At 38.0% G+C, this 21,588-nt stretch overlaps 1 protein-coding gene across 1 annotated transcript; it reads left to right on the top strand.

The window, feature by feature from the left end:
* Window positions 1-599: 599 nt before the first annotated feature.
* LOC132480828 (vomeronasal type-1 receptor 4-like) lies at window positions 600-1,545 on the top strand. Its single transcript, XM_060085327.1, is given in 3 exon segments — window positions 600-800; window positions 803-872; window positions 875-1,545. Coding segments are annotated over 3 exon segments (942 nt in total).
* The last annotated feature ends 20,043 nt before the right edge of the window (window positions 1,546-21,588 follow it).

The following is a 21,588-nucleotide window of genomic DNA, read 5'->3' as shown; positions in this document are numbered from 1 at the left end:
AGGGCATTTACATGTATTAAGATACCTAAAGCTTCATTCACAATACATAGTGCCCTACAAAATAAAACTTTACAAGAATGGAATCTTGTTATAATGAAAATATACCACCAATTTAAAATCAAATAAGTTGTGAAATCAAAACTAAATATGGACCTGGATTATTATTTGAATAGAACTAACTGGCTTTTTGGCAGAGAATGGTGGTTCAGTGCACTATCTTTACCAGCCTAATGGGTCTCAAGTCTTCACTCTGTCCTACACAGCAGATCTCAAGAAACATGTAACCTCTCTGTGTTACCCTTCCCTGTAAAATTGAAGTCACAGAAATCCCGGGCTCATGGATTTGTGAAGAATGAAGTGATCATGTGGAGTGCCTTCAATGAGTAATTTTATATATAAGTGCTCTTTAAAATTTATACATTCAACCCTTTTAAGGCTGCTAGTAACAAAAGCATGAAGTAAATTTTTCTAACTGGGAACTAACGGTAAGTGCAGAATATTGGATTTCAGCTGACATGATTCATGTAGCCCATGCCTCATATTCCCATGCAGGACATTTAGACTGACAAGACAAGTATCAGTGACTGTGAACTGAGAGGATGGCTAGCAGCGATTTGACAATGGATGTGATCTTCTTAACACAGACTGTGGTTGGAATCTTGGAGAATTTCTCACTTCTTTGTCATTATATCATCCTTTCCTTCACTGGCTACAGGTTAAGGTCCACAGATTTCATCCTTAAGCACCTGATTGTAGCCAACTTCTTGGTCCTCATCTCTAAAGGGGTCCCCCAGACAATTATTCCCCCTTTGGGTGGAAACATAGACCCAGTGATTTTGGATGCAGACTTCTTTTCTTTCTTCACAGAGTGGGGAGGGAGTGTCCACTGGTAGTATATGCCTCTTGAGTGTCTTTCAGGCCATCACGATCAGTCCCAGGAACTCCAGGTGGGCAGAGCTTAAAGTAAAAGCTCCCAAGTACATTGTTCCCTCTATTTTCCTGTGTTGGATGCTCCAAATGCTGGTAAATGTTGTTTTTCCTATCGATATAACTGGCAAATGGAGCAGCAAAAACATCACAAATGGAAAGGATTTTTGATACTGCTCTGCTGTTCATCATGACAAAACCAGACAGGCATTGTATGGAGCATCACTATTATTCCCTGATGTTTTCTGTTTGGGGCTCACGCTCTGGGCCAGTGGCTCCATGGTTTTCATCCTGTACAGGCATAAGCAGCAGGTCCAACACATCTGTAGGACCAACGCCTCCCCCAGGTCCCCCCACCTTGAGTCCAGAGCTGCCAAAACCATTCTTCTCCTGGTGAGCACCATTGTCTACTTTTATACGCTTTCCTCCATCTTTCAACTTCTTTTGTCTCTTTTTGATCATCCTAGCTGGTTCCCTGTGGACATCACTGTAATCACTGCTGCGTGCTTCCCAACTGTCAGCCCCTTTCTGCTCATGAGCCATGACTCCAGTGTACACAGGCTCTACTTTACCTGGTTGAGGAATACAAAATCCCCTACTATTATGAGAAATATGTAAATTGTGTGTATTCCCACAATGCACAGTTGCCAGTTCATTCATTCCTTCCTTCACCCTCAGTGTCCAAAGGAAAGTTTTGAACTGGAACCTGTGGGAGAACTGCTTTCGGGCTGATTCATGTTGTTGGCAGAATACGTTTCCTTTAATGACTCACTTCTGAGTATCTCCATCTAGAAAGGCAGCATTAGCAAATTGAATCCCTCTCCTGTTTTCAATCTCTTACTTCTTTCAGTCGTAACTATTTGGCATCTGTTCTTTAAAGCTCAGGTGATTATACTCAACCGACTTTCATTAACGAGGAAACTCTGTTTTAGTCAGCTAGGGCTGCTGTAACCAAGAATACCATGGGGGAATGCTCCAAGGTGATGGAGTAGGGAAACCGTGAGCTCTCCTCTTCTCCTGGACACACCAGTATTACAACTGTATACAGAGCAAGTATTGACGAGGAAAACCAGAAGCTACCAGGAAAGATCTTCTACAACTAACGGAATGCAGAAGGATCCACAGTGAGACAGGTAGGAGGGTTGGAGTCTCGGTAGAGTCAAGAACCATAGCCCTGGGTGTGTGACCTAGAAACAGGAGAATAATACAATTCCAAAGATTCTTCCCAAGGGGTGAGCATTCTGAGCCCTACATTGGGCTGGCACACTGGGAAGGTACGCCCCCAGCACATTTAGCTTTGAAAGGCAGCAGGGCTTTCTTTTGGGAGAGCCAGAGGGATGTGGGAAATACTGGGATGTAGAGACTCTTTTTTTTTTTTTTTTTGAGGTATGGTTGATCTACAATATTGTGTTTGCTTCAACTATACAGCAAAGTGACTCGGTTTTTTGTTTTTCAGAGTATATGCCACTATAGGTTATTACAAGATATTGTATATCCCTGTGCTATAAAGTAAATCCTTGTTACTAATCTATTTTATGTATAGAAGCTTGTATCTGTTAATTCCGTACTCCTGATTTGTCCCTCCCTCCCTCACCCCTTTGGTAACCATAAGTTTGTTTTCTATGTCTGCGAGTCTCTTTCTGTTTTGTATTTAGATTCATTCGTATTATTTTTAGATTCCACATGTGATATCATTTGGTATTTGTCTTTCTGACTTACTTCACTAAGTATAATATTCTCTCAGTCCCTCCATGTTGCTGCAGATGGCAATATTTCATTCTTTTTAATGGCTGAGTATTATTCCATTGCATATATATACATGTTTTCATGTCTTGGCTATTGTACAAAGTGATGCTATGAACATTGGAGTGCATGTATCTTTTCGAATTAGAGTTTTTGTTTTTCCAGATATATATATACCCAGGAGTCAGATTGCTGGATTATATAGTTAGTAGCTCAATGTTTAGTTTTTTAGGGAACATCCATACTGTTTTCCATAGTGGCTGCACCAATTTCCATTCCCACCAACCATATACGGGTGTTCCCTTTTCTCCACACCCTCTCCAGCAATCATTATTTGTGAACTTTGTGATGATAGTCATTCTGACCAGTTTGAGGTGATATCTCATTGTGATTTGATTTGTGTTTCTCTTATATTTAGTTATGTTGAACATCATGTGTTTGTTGGCCATCTGTATGTCTTTTTTGGAGAAATGTCTATTTAGGTCTTGTGCCCATTTTTTGATTGGGTTGCTGTTTTTTGTATAGAGTTCTATGACCTGTTTATATATTTTGGATATTAACCCCTTGTTGGTTGTAGGGTTTGCAAATATTTTCTCTCATTCCGTAGGTTGTCTTTCATTTTGTTGATGTTTTCCTTTGCTGTGCAAAAGCTTTGAAGTTTAATTAGGTCCCATTTGTTTATTTTTCCTTTTATTTCTTTTGCCTTGGGAGACTGATATAAACAAATAATTGCTGTGATTTATGTTTGAGAATGTTTTCCTGTGTTGTCTTGTAAAAGTTGACCGTGTTGTGACATACATAGTTCTTTAAACCATTTTGACTGTACTTGTTTAATATGTGAGGGAGTGTTCTAATTTCATTGATTTTTCACGTAGCTGTCCAGCTTTCCCAGTACCACTTATTGAAGAGACTGTCTTTTCTCCATTGTAATTTCTTGCTCCTTTGTCTTAGGTTAATTGACTGTAGGTGTGTGGATTTATTTCTGGACTCTCTATTCTGTTCCTCTGATCTGTATGTCTCTTTTTGTGCCAATACCACACTGTTTTCATTTATTTTGCTTTGTAGTATTGTCTGAAGTCTGGAAGGTTCATGCCTCCAGATTTGTTCTTTTTCCTCAGGATTGCTTTGACAATTCAGGGTCTTTTGTGGTTCTATATGAATTTAATGATTATTTGTTCTAGTTTTGTGAAAAATATCATGGGTATTTTGATAGGGATTGCATTAAATCTGTAGACTGCTTTGGGTAGTGTGGCCATTTTAACAAAAGTAATTCTTCCAACCCATGAGCATGGGATACCATTCCATTTCTTGGAATCATCTTCAGTTTTCTTCATCATTGTTTTTTAGTTTTCAGCATATACGTCTTTCACCTCCTTTGATAAGTTTATTCCTAGGTATTTTTTTGATGTGATTTTAAATGGAATTTTTAACTTTCTCTTTCTGATATTTCATTATTAGTGTAAGAAATGCAACAAATTCTGTATACTAGTCTTGTATCTTCTACCTTGCTGAATTCATTTATTGGTTCTAATAGTTTTTGTGGGGAGTCTTTAGGGTTTTCTATATAGAGTATCATGTCATCTCCATATAATGACAATTTTACCTCTTCCCTTCCAGTTTGGATACATTTTCTTTCCTTTTCCTGTCTGATTGCTGTGGCTAGGACTTCCAGTACTATGTTGAATAGAAGTGGTGAGAGTGGGCATCCTTGTCTTGTTCTAGATTTTAGCAGGAAGGCTTTCAGCTTTCCACCATTGAGTATTATGTTGGTGATGGTTTTGTCATAAATGGCCTTCATTATGTTGAGATATCTTCCCTGTATACCTGCTTTGGTGAGAGTTTTTATCATGAATGGACGTTGAATTTTGTCAAATGCTTTTGCAGTGTCTGTTGAGATGATCACGTGGTTTTTGTCCTTTCTTTTGTTAATCTGGTGTATCACATTGATTGATTTTGCGTATGTTGAACCATCCTTGCAACACTGGAATGAATACAACTTGATCATGGTGTATGATCCTTTTTACATATTATTAGACCCAGTTTGCTAATATTTTGTTGAGGATTTTTGCATCTATATTCATCAAAGATATTGGCCTATTTATAATTTTCTTTTTTAATTGTCTTTGTCTGGTTTTGGTATCAGGGTGATGGTGGCCTCATAGAATGAATTTGGGAGTGTTCCCTGATCTTCAGTTTTTTTGGATTGTTGGAGAATAATAAGTTGTTCTTTGTATCTTTGGTGGAATTCCCTAAGGAAGCCATTTGATCCTTGACTTTTGTTTTGCAGAGAGGTTTTTAAAAAATTTTAATTGCAAGTTCTATTTCACTTCTAGTGATATGATAAGAGTACATTTAATTTTATAAGAAAATGCCAAACTGTCTTCCAAAATGGCTCTATCTACCATTTTGTGTTCCCACATCAGTAAATGAGAGTATCTGTTGCTCAACATGCTTCCCAGCATTTTGTGTTGTCATTGATCTGGATTTTGGTCATTCCACTGGATGTGTAGTGGTATCTCATTGTTGTTTTGTTTTGCAACTCTCTCATGATACATGATGTTAATGTTATTTTCATATGCTTATGAAAATATCTGTATATCTTTTTTGGTGAAGTTTTTGTTCCTGTCTTTTTTGCATTTTCAAATCAGCTTGTTTGTTTCCTTATTGTTGAGTTTTAACAGTTCTTTGTATATTTTGAGTAGCAGTCCTTATTAGAATTCTGTTTTACAAATATTTTCTCCCAGTCTGTGGCTTGTCTTCTTATTCTCTTAATGTGTTTTGGAGAGCAGAAGTTTTAAATTTTAGTGAAGTCTAAATTATTCATGATTAACTGCATGGATTGTGCCTTTGGTGTTATATCTAAAAAGACATTGTGGGGATTTCCCTGGTGGTCCAGTGGGTAAGACTCCACACTCCCAGTGCAGGGGGCCTGGGTTCAATCCCTGGTCAGGGAACATGATCCCACATGCTGCAACTAAAGATTCCACATGCCGAAAATAAGACCGGTGCAGCCAAATAAATAAATCAAATAATTTTTAAAAAGACATGGTGAAACCAAAGGTCATCTAGATTTTTTCCTATGTTATTGTCTAGGAATTTTATAGTTATGCACTTTACATTTACATCTATAATCCATTCTGTGTTGAATTTTTTGAAAGGAATAAGGTCTATATCTAGATTCTTTTCTTTTCTTTTTTTAATGTGGATGTCCAATTGTTACAGCACCATTTGTTGAAAAGACTGCCTTTTCTCTATTGTATTGCCTTTGCTTCTCTGTCAAGATCAGTTGACTCTATTTGTGTAGGTCCATTCCTGGACTCTCATTATGTTCCTCTGATCTATTTGTCTATACTTTTGCCAATACCACAATGTCTTGATTACTGTATATTTGTAGTAAGCCTTGAAGTTGAGTAGTGTCGGTCTTCTGACTTCATTCATCTCCTTCAGTGTTTTTGGCTATTATGGGTCTTCCGACTCTCCAATTAAACTTTAGAATCAGTTTGTTGATATCCACAGAATAACTTGCTGGCATTTTGATTTGGAATGCATTTAATCTATAAGTCAAGTTGGGAGAAGCTGTCACCTTGAAAATACTGAGTTTTCTCTCCATGAACATGGAATATCTCTCCATTTATTTAGTTATTTGATTTCCCTTATCAGAGTTATGTAGATTTCCTCATATAGATCTTATACATATCATGTTACATTTATACCCAAGTATATCTTTTTTTTAGGTGCTGGTGTAAATGTTATTGAGCTTTCAATTTCAAATTACTGTTTATTACTGACTTATAGGAAAGCGACTGAGTTTTGTATATTAACTATCTTAGTCAGTTTGGGCTGCCATAACAAAGTACCACAGAAAGGGTGGTTTATAAACAGAAGACATTTCTCATAGTTCTAGAAGCTAAGAAGACCAAGATCAAGATGCTGGCTGATTTGGTGTCTGGTGGGAGCCCTCTGCCTGGTTGCAGATGACTGTCTTCTTGTATCCTCATATGGCAAAGAGTAAGAAAGCTCTCTGAAGTTTCTTTTATAAGGGCACTAATCTCATTCATGAGGGCTCCACCCTCATGACCTAATTACCTCCCAAAGGGCCCACCACCACATACCATCACATTGTGGGTTAGAATTTCAACATGTGAATGGGGCAGGGGATACAAACATTCAGTCCATTGGATAATATTAACCATGTATCCTTCAATCTTGGTATAATCACTTATTAGTTCTATAAGTTGTTGTTGATTCTCTTCAAGTTTCTACATAGATGTCATCTGTGAACCATGAAAGTTTTATATCTTCCTTCCCAGCAAACAAAAGTCCAGGACCAGAGAGATTCACAGGGGAACTCTAGCAAACATATAAAGAAGAACAAATGCCTATCTTTCTCAAACTATTCCCAAAACTTGAACAGAAAGGAACACCCTCAAATTCATTATAAAGGTCACCATTACCCTGTCTGATACAAAAACCAAAGAAAGACACTACAAAAAAAGAAAATTAAGGGCCAGTATCTTTGCTGAATATAGCTGCAAAAATCCTCAACAAAATGTTACCAAACTGAATCCAACAGTATATACAAACGATCATACACAATGATCAAGCTGGACTTTTCCAGGGACACAAGAACAGTTCAACATTCACAAATCAACCAATGAAATATACCAAATTAACAAAAAAATAATAAAAGTCACATGACAGTCTCAATAAATGAAGCAAAAGTATTTGACGAAATTCAACATACATTCATGATCAACACGTTCATCAAAGTGGGTATACAGGGAACATACCTTAACATAATAAAGACCATTTATGACAAACACACAACCAACATCATACTCAAGATGAAAAGCTGAAAGCCTTCACACTAAATTCAGGAAGAAGACAAGGGTGCCCACTCTTGCTACCTCTACTTAACATAGTATTGGAAGTCCTAGCCATAGCAGTCAGACAAGAAAAACAAAAGCTATCCAAATTAGAAGGGAAAAGATAAAACTGGCACTATTTGCAGCTGACATGATACTATATATAGAAAACCCTAAGGTCTCCACCCAAAAACTATTAGAACTGATAAATGAATTCAGAAATGTTGCAAGGGACTTCCCTGGTGGTGCAGTGGTTGAGAGTCCGCCTGCCGATGCAGGGGACGCGGGTTCGTGCCCCGGTCTGGGAGGATCCCACATGCCGCGGAGCGGCTGGGCCCATGAGCCATGGCCGCTGAGCCTGCACGTCCGGAGCCTGTGCTCTGCAACGGGAGAGGCCACAGCAGTGAGAGGCCCGCGTACCGCAAAAAAAAAAAAAAAAAAGTTGCAAGTTACAAGGCTAATATGCAGAAATCTGCTGCATTTTTATACAGTACTAATGAAATATCACAAATATAAAGTAAAAAAAATCCCATTTAAAATCAAATCAAAAAGAATAAAATACCTAGGAAAAAACTTAAGAAGGTGAAAGACCAATACTCTGAAAACTCTAAAATGTTTATGAAGGAAATTAAAGATGATATGAAGAAAGGGAAAGATATCCCATGTTCTTGAATTGAAAAAATTAATATTGTTAAAATGCACATACTACCTAAAGCAATCTACAGATGTAATGCAATCCCTATCAAAATACCTATGATGTTTTTCACAGAACTAGAATGAAGAATCCTAAAATTCATATGGAGCCACACAAGACCCCAAATTGCAAAAACAATCTTGAGGAAAAAGAACAAGGCTGGAGGTATCACCCTTCCAGGCTTCAGACTATACTACAAATCTATAGTCATCTAAACAGTATGGTACTGGCACAAAAACAGACACATAGATCAATAGAACAGAATAGAGAGCCCAGAAATACACCCATGCACTTATAGTCACTTAATCTATTACAAAGGAATCAAGAATACATAATGGAGAATAGATAGTCACTTCAACAAGTGGTGCTGGGAAAACTGGATAGTTACATGGAAAACAATGAGATTAGAACATTCCCTCCCACCATATACAAAAATAAACTCAAAATGTATTAAAGACATAAATGTAAGACCTAAAACCATAATGCAGCCATATGGAAAACAGTATGGAGGCTCTTCAAAAAACTAAAAATAAAACTATCATGTGATCCAGCAATTGCACTCCTGGGTGTATATCCAAAAGAAAAACAAACAAACCACTACTTGAAAAAATACATGCACCCCAATGTTCATAGCAACACTGTTTACAATAGCCAAGACATGGATACAACCCAAGTACCCATCAACAGAAGACTGGATTCAGAAGATGTGGAATATATGTAAACAATGGAATATTAGCCATTAAAAAAAAGAATGAAATTCTGCCATTTGCAGCAACATGGATGGATCTAGAGAATATTATGCTTAGTGAAATAAGTCAGAGAAATACAAATACTATATTATCGTTATCACTTATATGTGAAATCTAAAAAATAGTATAAATGACTGTATATGCACAACACCAACAGGCTCACACATATAGAAAACCAACTTGTGATTACCAAAAGGGAGAAGGAAGGGAGGAGGGACAGAATAGGGGCATGGGATTAAGGGATACAAACTACTACGTATAAAATAGATAAGTAATGAGTATATATTATATAGCACTGGGAATTATAGTCATTATCTTGTAATAACCTAAAATGGAGTATAATCAACAAAAATACTTATTCACTATGCTGTACACCTGGAACAAATATAATACTGTAAATCAACTATACTTCAATTAAAAAGAATGGACGTCAGAGATGATTATTATGGCAATGATAATAAACGGAAGAATTGGAGATGCTTTTAAGGTAAAATAAATATTGTGTTCCCTAAATCCCAGTACTAGATTTGTGGGGTATCAAAAGGCCTCCTAGTTCCAACTTAATAGATTTCAGTTCACCATTTTGTATTGTCCCACTTCTTTCATTGAACTAAAGATATAAAAGGACTCTCATTCTTCATACCTATAGAGCGTTTGCTTTGTACTTCTTATTGTCCTGGGTACGTTTTCATGTTTCAAACTCAAAAACAATCTTTAATTCATATATCTTAAAATTTTTTCACTGTAGTTACACAGGGAAATGTAGATTAAATCTATAAAGTGGGTTAAAAGATGTGGAAGAAAAATATAATGGTAAGGAAAATTTTCTAAAAAAGAAAGTTTACTAGAGTTAAAAAGAATCATATAATGCTATACTCACAAACTGAGATTTTTATAGCCTTTGAAAAACTGCTTTTCTAGTAAAATTATTTAATTATATTTATTGCCTGATGCATTGTCATGAAACTAGTGTAAAAATATCTTAGGCAATTTATCTAAACAGTATTTCAGAAGTACTTTTGACAGTTGTACTGGGTAAAGGGTCCTAGGTGTGCAGCCGGAAAGTGTATGCAAGCAGTTACTAACGTGAGAAAAACTGGTTTTTCCTAACCAAGGAATCAAGATATTTAACAGTAAATATTATATGCTGTATAAGAGTCTTACTCCAGTTTTTGACATTTGACCATGGATGGCTTTTTTTTTCTTTTTTTTTGACAAAGAGGATTTAAAAATTTTTTATTGTGACCCTCAGAAAGACATAACTTTTACACTGTGATCCAGAATAACACTTTCATATCTACACATGAGACTAAAATTAGAGTTACATGTAACAGTATTCACCTCTACTACATGCATTCTGGTATTTTCTGTTATATTATGTTTCATGCCATTCCATCCCATTCTGTTTCTCTTTTTAAAACTATTGATCAAAACACACTAAACATTGTTGCTTCAATTAATTAATGTTGGTATCCAGAAAATAAACTTGATGACTGTGGTGAAAGGAAGAGTAACTCAGCAATAATCATGCTTCCTCTTACTGTGTCTTCTTAAACTACACACACTCCAAACAAGTTACTTGCTCTTGCTGTAAGACTGGTTTTATAAGAAAATCTTATGGAATCTTACTTGTCTGTTAGACAGTTATTTATTGTAAATAGAGAAAAAGGTATATGTGTGTATAACCATGTAATTGCAGTAGTTTTTAAAAATTGCTTAAAGTTTTTGCTATTAATATGTTTTGTAGTTTTTAATGTATGATACAGTTTAAAATAGTCCATCTTCAAAATCATATTTTTTGTATAAAAAGTACCTTAAATATTTATTCCTTCAAAAACAACAAACAAACAAAAAAACACACTAAACAAATTAGTCAATGCTTTGACCCTTAGTTTGAAAAATATAGGCTAAAGGAAAATGAACATTCACCTTCCCTGACACATAAATGTATGTAAGCATCATACATTATTCCCTTGTAATTCATGTAAATAAGGTTTATAAATCATTGTATAAATGTCATATATTTTCAGCTACATTTTAAAGAATACAGTGTATTTGGGAGCATTTCAATTATCGACTCCAAATAATAATTTAGAATAAATTAAAACTCAGAACCAGTGAAAAATATAAAATCCACATATGATTGCCTCACAGCAACAGCTGTTATAACTTAGGAATGAGTGATTTTCAGACCAGCTGGAAGACAAGTAAATTCAACTAACTAGAACTCAACAATGCTTCCATCATTTCATGATCACATGTAATTGTTCATACATGGGACTAAAATTCAGAAACTAAACTTTAGCAGTAACTGAGGTCAACTAAAAAGTTGATTTTTCCTGGCTGTTGTTTAAATATAAGCTAAGATTTTGCTTATTTTAAAAGAGTCTATCATAAAAGAGAATATGACACAGAAAAATTATGTTAGACATAATACTAACATGTGCCTCACTCATGGCTTCCATCTAAGGTCTTGCTACTTCCACAGCTGCTACTCCCCAAGGCTTCTCTTCACCTTCAGGGTGCCTTCCCACCATGACATTCTCTGTTTCTTGGTGATTCGTCCAAACAAAAGAAGGACAACCATCCCACCATGATCCCTACCGCCATCAAGAAAATCTGTCCATTTCTGAAGACAAAAAAACAAGAAGTGTTGTTTCTTTCTAAGTATTTAAAAATAAACCTCAAACTTCCCTTGAGCAGGAAGCCTACAAGAATATCCCTCACCTCACACCATCCATTACTGAACCTGGTGGGCTAATTCTAATACTGTTCCAGCAGCACCTGGAAACTTCATAGAGCTCAACTACAGCTGCCCCCCAATGGGTTACAGTGGTGTTTGGCAAGTTTACACCAAGTATAACCACCTCTGGTGAAGAAGTCATTTCGGTTTGGGAGAAGTGAGTAATTTGGACATTTAATTTGCATTGTTCTGGAAGGTGCCAGACTTGTCCTGCCAGACATTAGTGTCAGAAACTTTCATCTTCCTTAGTTCTGCCTCCTCTCTGTGTGCAGAGCAGAACAAAGGGAGGAGGCCCCAAGGCAGTGCCATCCAAGGAGCAAAAGTGAGGTCTGGGTTTTGAATGTATGAGGACTTCTGAATTATAAATGCCTTTCCATGGAAGCTTTCACTCAAGACTTCTACTGACTTTACAAACTGGAATGATTCCAAGCTGGGGAGTACACCACCGGAAGTTCAGTGACAAGAACAGGTCCGTGATTATTCCTCCCACGAAAGATAAGTTCCCTGTGTTTCTTATTCTCTACAAACACATACAGAGGGGACATACACACGTTTTTTCCTATATTCTTACTTTGGAAAATATCACACATGTTGATAAACTTGTTTCTGTAAGTGACTCGGTACCTGATTTTAGCAAACTCCTACATGTAAGTGAAGTCACTCTGTAACTAGGAAGTGCACTGCTTATTTAAACATTTGGTTTCCCTTATGCTTGGAAGTATATGTGCTGCCGAAGCAAGCACTGGACAGCTTTTCTTAAAGTTTTTTATTGAAGTACAGTTGAGGTACAATATTATATAAGTTACAGGTATACAACCTGGTGATTCACATTTTTAAAAGGTTATACTACATTTATAGTTGTTATAAAATACTGGCTGTATTCCCTATATTGTACAATACGTCCTTGTAGCTTATTTTACACACGGTAGTTTTAAGCTCTTAATCCCCTACCCCAATCTTGCCCCTCCCCCTTCCCTCTCCTCACTGAAACCACTAGTTTGTTTTCTATATCTGTGAGTCAGTTTCATTTTTGTTATATTAACTAGCTTATTTTTTACATTCCACATATAAGTGCTACCATATGGTATTTGTCTTTCACTGTCTGACTCATTTCACATAGCATAATATCCACCAGGCCCATCCATGTTGTCGCAAATGGCAAAATTACATTCTTTTTTATGGCTGAGTAGTATTCCATTATATACATATACCATGCCATCTTTATCCATTCATCTGTTAATGGACCGTTAGGTTGCTTCCATATCTTGGCAAGTGTAAATAATGCTGTGATGAACATTGGGATGCACGTATATCTCTGAATTATTGTTTTCATTTTTCTCAGATAAACAGCCAGGATGGAATTGCTGAATCATACGGCAGTTCTATTTTTAGTTTTTTTTGAGGCACCCCCATACTGTCTTCCAAAGTGACTGCAGCAATTTACATTTCAACAGCAGTGTATGAGGGTTTCCTTTTCCCACATCCTTGCCAACATTTGTTATTTGTGTTCTTTTTGAAGATAGACATTCTGACAAGAATGAGGTGATATCTCATCGTGGTTTTCATTTGCATTTCTCTTATGATTAACAATGTTAAGCACCTTTTCACTTGCCTGTTGGCCATCTGTGTGTCCTCTTTAGAAAAATGTCTGTGCAGGCATTCTCCCCATTTTTTAATTGGGTTGTTTGGTTTTTTGATGTTGAGTTTTATGAGCTGTTTATGTATTTTGGATATTAACCCCTTATTGAACATATCATTTACAAATGCTTTCTCCCATTCAGTAGGTTGTTGTTTCATTTTGTTGATGGTTTCCTTTGCTGTGCAAAAATTTTAAGTTTTAATTCATTTGTTTATTTTTCTTTTTATTTCCTTTGCTTTAGGAGACAGGTCCCCCCCCAAAAAAAACTATTGCTACAATTTATGTCAAAGTGTGTTCTGCCTACATTATCTTCTAGGAGTTTTATGGTTTCAGATCTTACATTAAGGCCTTTAATCCATTTTGAGTTTATTTTTGTACATTGTGTTAGAAAATGTTCTAATTTTCGTTTTTGTTTTTGGCTGCACCACATGTTCCCTGACCAGGGGTCAAACCTGCACCACCTACATTGGAAGCACAGAGTCTTAACCACTGGACTACCAGGGAAGTCCTAATTTTTGTTCTTTTACATGTAGCTGTCCAGATTTCCCAGCACCATTTATTGAAGAGACTATCTTTTCTCCATTGTATATTCTTACTTCCTATGTTGTAGATTAACTGACCATAAATGTGTGAGTTTATTCCTGGGCTCTCTATTCTGTTCAATTGATCTATTTGTCTGTTTTTGTGCTGGTACCACACTGTTTTGATTACTGTAGCTTTGTACAGGAGTCTGAAGTAAGGGAATGTGATTCCTCCTGCACTGTTCTTCTTTCTCAAGATTGTCTTGGCTATTTGGGGTCTTTTGTGTTTCCATACAGATATTTTTTTTTTTTTTTTTGTGGTACACGGGCCTCTCACTGTTGTGGCCTCTCTCGCTGCGGAGCAAAGGCTCCAGAGGCGAAGGCTCAGCGGCCATGGCTCATGGGTCCAGCCGCTCCGTGGCATGTGGGATCTTCCCAGACCGGGGCACGAACCCATGTCCCCTGCATCGGCAGGCGGACTCTCAACCACTGCGCCACCAGGGAAGCCCCATACAAACTTTTTTTTTTTTTTTTTTTCTTTTTGCGGTATGCGGGCCTCTCACTGTTGTGGCCTCTCCCGTTGCGGAGCACAGGCTCCAGATGCGCAGGCCCAGCGGCCATGGCTCACGGGCCCAGCCGCTCCGCGGCATATGGGATCCTCCCAGATCGGGGCACGAACCCGTATCCCCTGCATCGGCAGGCGGACTCTCAACCACTGCGCCACCAGGGAGGCCCACCCCATACAAACTTTTTAATTTGTTCTAGTTCTCTTAAAAACGTCCTTGATATTTTGATGGGGATTGCATTGAATCTGCAGATTGCCTTGAACAGTATGTTCATTTTAACAATATTAATTCTTCCAATCCATAATCGTGGTATATCTTCCCATCTGTTTGTGTTGTCTTCAAGTTCTTTCATCAATGACTTATAGTTTTTTTTTTTTTGAGATCTTTTTAAAAATATTTATTTATTTATTTATTCCGGCTGCATTGGATCTTTTAGTTGCGGCATGTGGGCTCATAGTTGCGGCATGCAGACACTTAGTTGTGGCATGCAGACTCTTAGTTGCGCCATGCAAGCTCTTAGTTGCTGCATGCACACAGGATCTAGTTCCCCAACCAGGGATCAAACCCGGGCCCCCTGCATTGGGAGCGTGGAGTCTAACCCAGTAGACCACCAGGGAAGTCCCAGTGACCTGTAGTTTTAAGAGTACAGGTCTTTTACCTCCTTAGGTAGGTTTATTCCTAGATATTTTATGCTTAAAAAATTTTTTTATATTGGAGTATAGTTGATTTACAGTGTTGTGTTAGTTTCAGATATACAGCAAAGTGATTCAGTTATACATATACATATAACTATTCCTTTTTCAAATTCTTTTCCTATTTAGGTATTACAGAATATTGAGTAGAGTTCCTTTGCTATACAGTAGGTCCTTGTTCATTATCTATTTTAAATATAGTAGTATTTTGGGGAATCCCCTGGCAGTCCAGTGGTTAGGACTCCGTGCTTTCACTGCCATGGGCCTGGGTTCGATCTCTGGTCAGGGAACTAAGATCCTGCAAGCCATGCAGCACAGCCAAAATATATATATATATATATATATATATGTATATATAGTAGTATTTATTCTTTTTTTTCTATTTTTTTTATTAGTTTCTGCTTTATAACAAAGTGAATCAGTCATACATATACATCTGTTCCCACATCCCCTCCCTCATGCATCTCCCTCCCTCCCACCCTCCCCATCCCTCCCCTCCAGGCAGTCACAAAGCACCGAGCCGATCTCCCTGTGCTCTGCGGCTGCTTCCCACTATCTATCTACCTTACGTTTGGTACTGTATATATGTCCATGCCTCTCTTTCGCTTTGTCACAGCTTACCCTTCCCCCTCCCCATATCCTCAAGTCCATTCTCAAGTAGGTCTGTGTCTTTATTCCCGTTTTACCCCTAGGTTCTTCATGACATTTTTTTTCTTAAATTCCATATATATTTGTTAGCATACGGTATTTGTCTTTCTCTTTCTGACTTACTTCACTCTGTATGACAGACTCTAGGTCTATCCACCTCATTACAAATAGCTCAGTTTCGTTTCTTTTTATGGCTGAGTAATATTCCATTGTATATATGTGCCACATCTTCTTTATCCATTCATCCGATGATGGACACTTAGGTTGTTTCCAGCTCCTGGCTATTGTAAATAGGGCTGCTATGAACATTTTGGTACATGTCTCTTTTTGAATTATGGTTTTCTCAGGGTATATGCCTAGTAGTGGGATTGCTGGATCATATGGTAGTTCTATTTTTAGTTTTTTAAGGAACCTCCATACTGTTCTCCATAGTGGCTGTACCAATTCACATTCCCACCAGCAGTGCAAGAGTGTTCCCTTTTCTCCACACCCTCTCCAGCATTTATTGTTTCTAGATTTCTTGATGATGGCCATTCTGACTGGTGTGAGATGATATCTCATTGTAGTTTTGATTTGCATTTCTCTAATGATTAATGATGTTGAGCATTCTTTCATGTGTTTGTTGGCAGTCTGTATATCTTCTTTGGAGAAATGCCTATTTAAGTCTTCTGCCCATTTTTGGATTGGGTTGTTTGTTTTTTTGCTATTGAGCTGCATGAGCTGCTTATAAATTTTGGAGATTAATCCTTTGTCAGTTGCTTCATTTGCAAATATTTTCTCCCATTCTGAGGGTTGTCTTTTGGTCTTGTTTATGGTTTCCTTTGCTGTGCAAAAGCTTTGTAGTTTCATTAGGTCCCATGTGTTTATCTTTGTTTTTATTTCCATTTCTCTAGGAGGTGGGTCCAAAAGGATCTTGCTGTGATTTATGTCATAGAGTGTTCTACCTATGTTTTCCTCTAAGAGTTTGATAGTTTCTGGCCTTACATTTAAGTCTTTAATCTTTTTAATGAGATGGTAAATGGGATTGTTTCCTTAATTTCTATTTCTGATAGTTCATTGTTAGTGTATAAAAATGCAACAGATTTCTGTATATTAATTTTGTAGCCTGCAACTTTACCAAATTCGCTGATTGACCTCTAGTAGTTTTCTGGTGGCATCTTTAGGATCTTTTTTTTTAATTTATTTTTTTAATTAGTTTCTGCTTTATAACAAAGTGAATCAGTCATACATATACATCTGTTCCCACATCCCTTCCCTCATGCATCTCCCTCCCTCCCACCCTCCCCATCCCACACCTCCAGGCGGTCACAAAGCACCGAGCTGATCTCCCTGTGCTCTGTGGCTGCTTCCCACTATCTATCTACCTTACGTTTGGTAGTGTATATATGTCCATGCCTCACTTTCGCTTTGTCACAGGATTTTCTAAGTATAGTATCATGTCATCTGTAAACAGTGGCAGTTTTATTTCCTCCTTTCTAATTTAGATTACTTTTCTTTCTTTTCTTCTCTGATTCCTGTGGCTAGGACTTCAGAACTATGGTGAATAAAAATGGTGAGAGTGGACGTCCTTGTCTTGTTCCTGATCTTAGAGGAAATGCTTTCAGCTTTTCACTGTTGAGTATGATGTTAGCTGTGGGTTTGTCATATATGGCCTTTATTATGTTGAGGTTTGTTCCCTCTATGCCCACTTTCTGAAGAGTTTTTATCATAAATGGATGTTGGATCTTGTCAAAAGCTTTTTCTGCATCTATTGAAATGATCATATGATTTTTATTCTTCAATCTGTTAATGTGGTGTGTCACACTGATTGGTTTGCAGATGTTAAAAACCCTTGCATCCGTGGGATAAATCCCACTTGATCAAGGTGTATGGTCCTTTTAATGTATTTTTGGATTCAGTTTGCTAATATTTTATTAAGAATTTTTGCATCTTTGTTCATCAGTGATATTGGCCTCTAATTTTCTTGGGGTTTTCTTTTTGTGTGTGTGTGTGATATCTTTGTCTGGTTTTGGTATCAGGGTGATGCTGGCCTCTTAGAATGAGTTTGGGAGTGTTCATTTCTTTGCAATTTTTTGGAATAGTTGAAGGATAGGTGTTAACTCTTCTCTAAATATTTGATAAAATTCACCATGAAGCCATCTGGTCCTGGACTTTTGTTTATTGGGAGTTTTTAAATTACTGATTCAAGTTCATTACTGGTAATTGGTGTGCTCATATTTTCTATTTCTTCCTGGTTCAATCTTGGGAGATTGTACATTTCTAAGACTTTGTCCATTTCTTCTCATTTGTCCATTTTATTGGCATACAGTTGTTAGTAGCAGTCTCATGATCTTTTGTATTTCTGTGGTGTTGGTTATTACTTTTCTTTTTTCATTTCTGATATTATTGATTTGGCCCCCTCCCTTATTTTCTTGATGAGTCTGGCTAAAGGTTTATCAATTTTGTTTACCTTTTCCAAGAATCACCTCTTAGTTTCATTGATCTTTTCTATTGTTTATTTAGTCTCTATTTCATTTATTTCTGCTCTGATCTTTATGATTTCTTTCCTTCTACTAACTTTGGGTTTTGTTTATTCTTCTTTTGCTAGCTCCTTTAGGTGTAAGGTTAGGTTATTTGAGACTTTTATTTCCTGAGATAAGCTTGTACTGCTATAAACTTCCCTCTTAGAACTGCTTTTGCCATGTCCCATAGGTTTTGGATCATCATGTTTTCATTTTCATTTGTCTCCAGGTATTTTTTTGGTTTCCTCTTTGATTGCTTCAATGATCCATTGGTTGTTTAGTAGCATATTGTTTAGCCTCCACGTGTTTGTGTTTTTTGCAGTTTTTTTCTTGTAGTTGACTTCTAGTCTCACAGGGTTGTGGTCAGAAAAGATGCTTGATGTGATCTCAGTTTTCTTAAATTTACCAAGCCTTGTTTTGTGGCCTAGCATGTGATCTATTCTGGAGAATGTTCCATGTGTACTTGAAAAGAATGTGTATTCTGCTCCTTTTGGATGGAATGTTATGTGTGTGTGTGTGTGTGTGTGTGTGTATATATATATATATATATATATATATATATATATATGGTCCATCTAGTGTAATGAGTCATTTAAGGCCAGTGTTTCCTTATTGATTTTCTGTCCATTGATCGAATTGGGGTGTTAACGTCCCCTACTGTTATTGTTACTGTCTATTTCTCCCTTTACATCTGTTAATATTTGCTTTATGTATTTAGGTGCTCCTAAGCTGGGTGCATATATATTTACAGTTGGCCTCCTGTTGAGAAATCTGGGTCCTTAGGTTGCAGGACTATGGTTTTCCTATATCTGGTGTCTGCTCCCTGGTGAATGAGGCTGGTCCAGAGACTACAGCAGAATTCCTAGAGGACAGGGTCAGGGCCCAGAGGATTCTGGAGCTGATGCTTGCCCACTGGTGGGTGGAGCTAGATCCTGCATCCTCTGGTGGGCAGGGCCATGTCCAGAGGTGGATGTGAGCTCAGGGTGTCTTGAGGCAGCTTATGTGCTGAGAGGTGGGGCAGTGTCTCTGCCCAGTTAGTTTCTTGGCCTGAGGTGTCCCAGCACTGGTACCTACAGTCTGTTGCACCAGGGCAGGGCAGGGTCTTGGGGCTAATGAGCTAGAGGGAGGATTCTACAATGGCGCTTGCCAGCACCACTGTCCACATAGTAGAAGGAGCTTCCCAGAATGGCTGCTGCCAGTGTCTATGTCCACAGGGTGAGCTGCAGTTGCCTCCTGTCTCTCCAGGAGACTCTCCAAGATCAGCATGTAGGTCTGATGCAAGCTCCTGTCAAATTACTGCTTTTGCCCTGGGTCCCAGAGTACGTGATATTTTGTGTGTGCCATTTAAGAGTGAAGTCTCTATCTCCCCCAGCCCTCTGGGACTCCTGAAAGCCCCACTGGCTTTCTAAGCCAAATGCTCTGAGACTTGACTATATCACGACTCTGACCCTCCTAGCCATCTTGTTATAGTTCCTTCTTTATGTCTTTAGTGGTCTTTTCTGGCTGGTTCTGGTCTTTTTCATCAATGGTTGTTCTGTAAATAGTTGTGACTTTGGTGTGCCCATGAGATGAGGTGAGCTCAAGGTTTTTCTACTCCACCATCTTGACTGATCTCAGTTCTGGAGGATGAAAGTTCAAGACTATTGTGTCAGCATGGTCTGATTCTGGTGAGAATCCTCTTCCAGGATGCAGACTGCCGACTACTTCACAAATCCCTCATGGTAGAATGAGACTGACCATAGACAGCTTTTAAGCCTCGACCCCTCTCCCCATTTCTAGTACAGCTTATTGAGGTACAATTGACATACCAAAAAAACCCAACACATATTTATTGTGTCCTCCCTGTACTCTATAGTGCGGAAGCTTATAAGCCAAGGTGCTCCTTTGTTTGGTGCCCCCAGGAAAATCAGATCTCTTGAAGGACTCAAATTCTACATAAACCTAAAACAGGTCTCCTCTCCTTGCTCTCTCAAGCCATTTTGTGCCAACTTGGGAAGCCTGCACTGCTGTATCCAAAAAGTCTAATTATGTTTAAAACATTTTCATCCTCATTTGGTGTCTAGCATTACCAGTCTTGACATCTAAACCAGATTTTGGGTTCTAGATGTTGACCTAAAACAATAAAACAACCAGTTATTTTACAAGCAAAGTGGGTTTATTCAGAAACAGCAAAGAAGTGCAATTCAGGACATGCGATCTATGGCAGACCACAGGCAAGTCTGGAGAAACAAAGGAGAGAAACTTTTTCATAGAAGAGAAGGGGAACTTGTGAAGGGCTGTCATAAAAAAAAAAAAAAAAAGGTCCATTAAAGGAAACTGGGAGTTCAAAGTATAAAGGCTTCCCATTGGCTGAGTTGTGACAGTCTCTCATTGTCTGGGCTGTTGCTGGGCAAGGACAAATGATTCCTTCCTCCTGCTGGGTAGTAAAGTAGCAATGTTTCTCCAGGTGGATGGAAGAAACTTCTCTTCCTATTGGCTTTGCAGTTGATGTCAAGTGGGAGGACATGAGAGTTCCCCCTTCTGGCCTCCCGACTCCATTTTACAAGAGATTTCTGTATTAACTTTTGGAGGGTCCATCGTATATCTGTGGGATATCCAAAAGTGCAATTAACTATTTTTGAGGGGGGGGTCCATATGTTCAGTTCCTAGTTGGCCTATAAATAAAACAAAATAAACCAACCTTTCCTCCTTAAGTTAGTCTGTTTGTTCTTTTTTTTTTTAATTTATTTACTTTATTTATTTATTTTTGGCTGCGTTGGGTCTTCGTTGCTGCATGGGGGCTTTCTCTAGTTGCGGCGAGTGGGGGCTAATCTTCGTTGCAGTGCGCTGGCTTCTCATTTTGGTGGCTTCTCTTTGTTGCAGAGCACAGGCTCTAGGTGCGTGGGCTTCAGTAGCTGTGGCCCGTGGGCTCTAGAGTGCAGGCTCAGTAGTTGTGGCACATGAGCTTAGTTGCTCCATGGCATGTGGGATCTTCCCAGACCAAGGCTCGAACCCTCGTCCCCTGCATTGGCAGGTGGATTCTTAACCACTGCACCACCAGGGAAGTCCCGAGTCTGTTCATTCTTAAGGGGAAACTTATGATCAGTGATCTTTTCAAATTACTCCAGTAAGAGCTCCAAGAGTAAAATACTATTCCTATCTTTATTCCTTAAATTTTCTACTTCCTAACACTTCATATGCTTAATATGTTATTTTTTACCTCGTATACTGATAACTCAAGGCATTGCAAGCCATGAGTCTTATGCAGGCAAAAAACAGGGCACGTTGAAATATAATCATATCACATTTACAAATAGTACC

Source organism: Mesoplodon densirostris, chromosome 19 (genome assembly GCF_025265405.1).
Source record: "Mesoplodon densirostris isolate mMesDen1 chromosome 19, mMesDen1 primary haplotype, whole genome shotgun sequence".
Classification (NCBI taxonomy): domain Eukaryota; kingdom Metazoa; phylum Chordata; class Mammalia; order Artiodactyla; family Ziphiidae; genus Mesoplodon; species Mesoplodon densirostris.
The sequence above is the reverse complement of the archived record's forward strand: the minus strand, read 5'-3'. Positions and strand labels throughout refer to the sequence as shown.